The sequence below is a fragment of the Notamacropus eugenii genome, chromosome 6 (assembly GCF_028372415.1).
Source record: "Notamacropus eugenii isolate mMacEug1 chromosome 6, mMacEug1.pri_v2, whole genome shotgun sequence".
NCBI lineage: Eukaryota > Metazoa > Chordata > Mammalia > Diprotodontia > Macropodidae > Notamacropus > Notamacropus eugenii.
In genome coordinates this window covers 2335669-2338338 of record NC_092877.1, presented here as the reverse complement: position 1 = coordinate 2338338, position 2670 = coordinate 2335669, and the positions used below count along the sequence as shown (strand labels likewise).

At 37.5% G+C, this 2670-nt stretch overlaps 1 protein-coding gene across 1 annotated transcript; it reads right to left on the bottom strand.

Moving 5' to 3' along the window:
• Positions 1 to 1205: 1205 nt before the first annotated feature.
• Positions 1206 to 2105, bottom strand: LOC140511015 (vomeronasal type-1 receptor 3-like). Its single transcript, XM_072619984.1, has one exon. It carries the CDS (start codon positions 2103 to 2105, stop codon positions 1206 to 1208), a length of 900 nt encoding a protein of 299 aa, XP_072476085.1.
• Between the last annotated feature and the right edge of the window lie 565 nt (positions 2106 to 2670).

The following is a 2670-nucleotide window of genomic DNA, read 5'->3' as shown; positions in this document are numbered from 1 at the left end:
TTTTATGGTGGTCAAGAACTGGAAATTGAAGGCACGTTCATCAATTGGGGAATGGCTGAACAAGTTGCGTAATATGAACATAATGGAATACTATTGTGCTACAAGACATGATGAACAGGTGGACTTCAGAAAAAACCTGGAAAGACTTATATGAACTGACTTTGAGTGAAATGAGAAGAACCAGGAGAAAGTTATGCACAGTAACAGCCACAGAGTGTCATGACGGTTTCCAATAGACTTACCCTTTCATAGTAATGCAAGGACCTAAAACATTCCCAAAGAACTCTTGATGCAAAATGCCATCCACATCCAGAGAAAGAATTAGAGAGTCGGAATGCAGAATAAAGTAGATTATTTTCTCTTTTGCTGTGTTTTGTTTTGGTTTTTATCATGGTTTTTCCCTTTCATTTTAATTCTTCTATGTCACATGACTAATGTGAACGTCTGTTTAACAAAAATGTACGTGTAGAATCCATGTAAGATTGTATGCCACCTTGGGGAGGGAAGGCAAAGAGAGTGGGAGAAAATTTAAAATGTATAAGAAGAAATTTTTGAAAACAAAAAGCAAATAAATTAATTTTTAAAATTAATTTAAAAAACATACTCACCTGGAGCAATTAAAAATATTACTTTTTTTTTTGCTTGCCTTATTGACCCAGGAATGGAGCAGAGTGAAAGGAAGATTTAAGGGATCAGGCTGATCCATGTGACTGTTACACAGTTTATAATGAAAGCCCTACTCAAAGGAGATCCAATACTGATACCTCCACAAAGTAGTCTCCTATGCTTGGCAATTGTGAACATGCCCTAAAGATATTGTGTCAGATAAGACAGGGAGAATGGAGTTTGAAGGAATTTGGTCAGACCTAAAGACATTCTAGAATTCCATCCTGGAAGTGAAGTTATCCTTCAATGCATCCCTGAGAACTGTATTCTCAGTTACTGTGAATTAGCTCAGGATATGGTTGTCTTGGACAGAGTGATCAATGCAGAAAAAATTTTAGTTGAGAAATCAAAATAAATAAAATAATATATAAAACCTGAAATAAATTTGATCCCCAATCTTAGAACCTGAGCTTTTACTAGCAATAGAATGGGAGCTTTTAAAATCTGCATTCACCAGTATTCCTTCTACTTCTACTTCTACTGTTCTCTAGGTTTCTTGTTTGGATTTTCAAGTCAGAGGGACACAGCTTGTTCATCCCTCAGCAAATGCAGTAGCACCTAGTGATCCAGGTGTTACTCTTGAAAAGAATAAAGGGACTGACTGTTGGAAAGCACAAAGAAAGAAAAGCAGAAACATTAACTACCACAGGACTGGTTTCTTTAGTAAAAGTCATATAAATCATAAACATGGAGCTCGTTAAATTAAAGATGAGAAAGGTGCTGGCCAGTAGTAGGATACTTTTCGTGGCTTGCTGTTCTGGGCAGCTCCTGTGGGATAAACTGGTGACCTGAATGTTTTGTATTCTCTGGTGATGCCTGTAGAGGAGAAATGTCATGTAACCACTAGTAATGGCGGTAAGAACCACAAACACACTATCATAAGCACATTTCCAGATAAGAAATACTAAAGTCTTGATTGGATAGAGGTCTAGAGCATTAAAACCAATATTCCAGCTCTCTTTACCGTGTGTGGTGTTGCTTGAACCAGTACCATACATAGGCACAACTATATCCATCAGTAGATTACAAATCCAGCAGAGAAGACAGAAGGGTAAGACAGACTTCGGAGCTCTTGTTTTGAGCTCTACACACATGGGACTGCTTGGACTGATGGTGATGGCCTGGAAGACACTCAGGCTGCAGGAGCTGCAGAGGGAAATGCCTTTGGCCACTCTCTGCAGGTAAGATATAATTTTACTAGAAGTGTAATCCACAGAGTATTTTAACCTCCAAACTTCAATTATTTTGGGTATTCCTCTGAAAAGAAGGAAAATGATGTTGGCAAAGAGTAAATGGATGAGCATCAGAATTACAGGTTTTTTCTTTTGACCTATGTTGAGTTTAAAACTGCATAGGTATATGAGAAAAGAGTTTCCTAGAATCCCAATTATAATTTGGTTGAGATAGAGAATTCTGATGACTTCATAAAGAAAAGCCATTCTTTAGATGTCTTGGGCAGAGGAATTTTCATCAGATCCAAAATAACCTGGGAGAAACAAGGACAGTATGATAGTTAATGACTCAAGGTTTTGCAATGAAATTTCATATGATCTTTTGTGAAGAAGGGTAAGATTTAGTGATCTCAAATATGTGTCTGTGGCATATCGATTCATTATAAGGTGCCTCTATGAATTTTTAATGCCTAATGTTTAGGTGATGTCGAGCTGACCAGACCCAGCACTTATGTTTTATTCACATAGGACTTTGGAGCCCATGCTCCAAAGTTGTAAAGTAGGCTCTGGTTTGCCCACCAGGTCAAAAAGAGACAAATTTTTTTTTTTACTGCTCAGTTAGAATTATCAGATATCCAAAACCACTAACTAGATAAATTAAGCATGTTTGTTCTTCAAGTCTGGTTCATTACAGTGATAAACTCAAGTTTGAGGCTCTGAATGGGAAAAGGTTATGGCCCTCCCCACTAGTGGCCAAATTGGATACTGGCTGTCATTTAAATGTATCAATACAAATATTTGTGTGTGTACGGGGGATTGACAGATGTTGTCT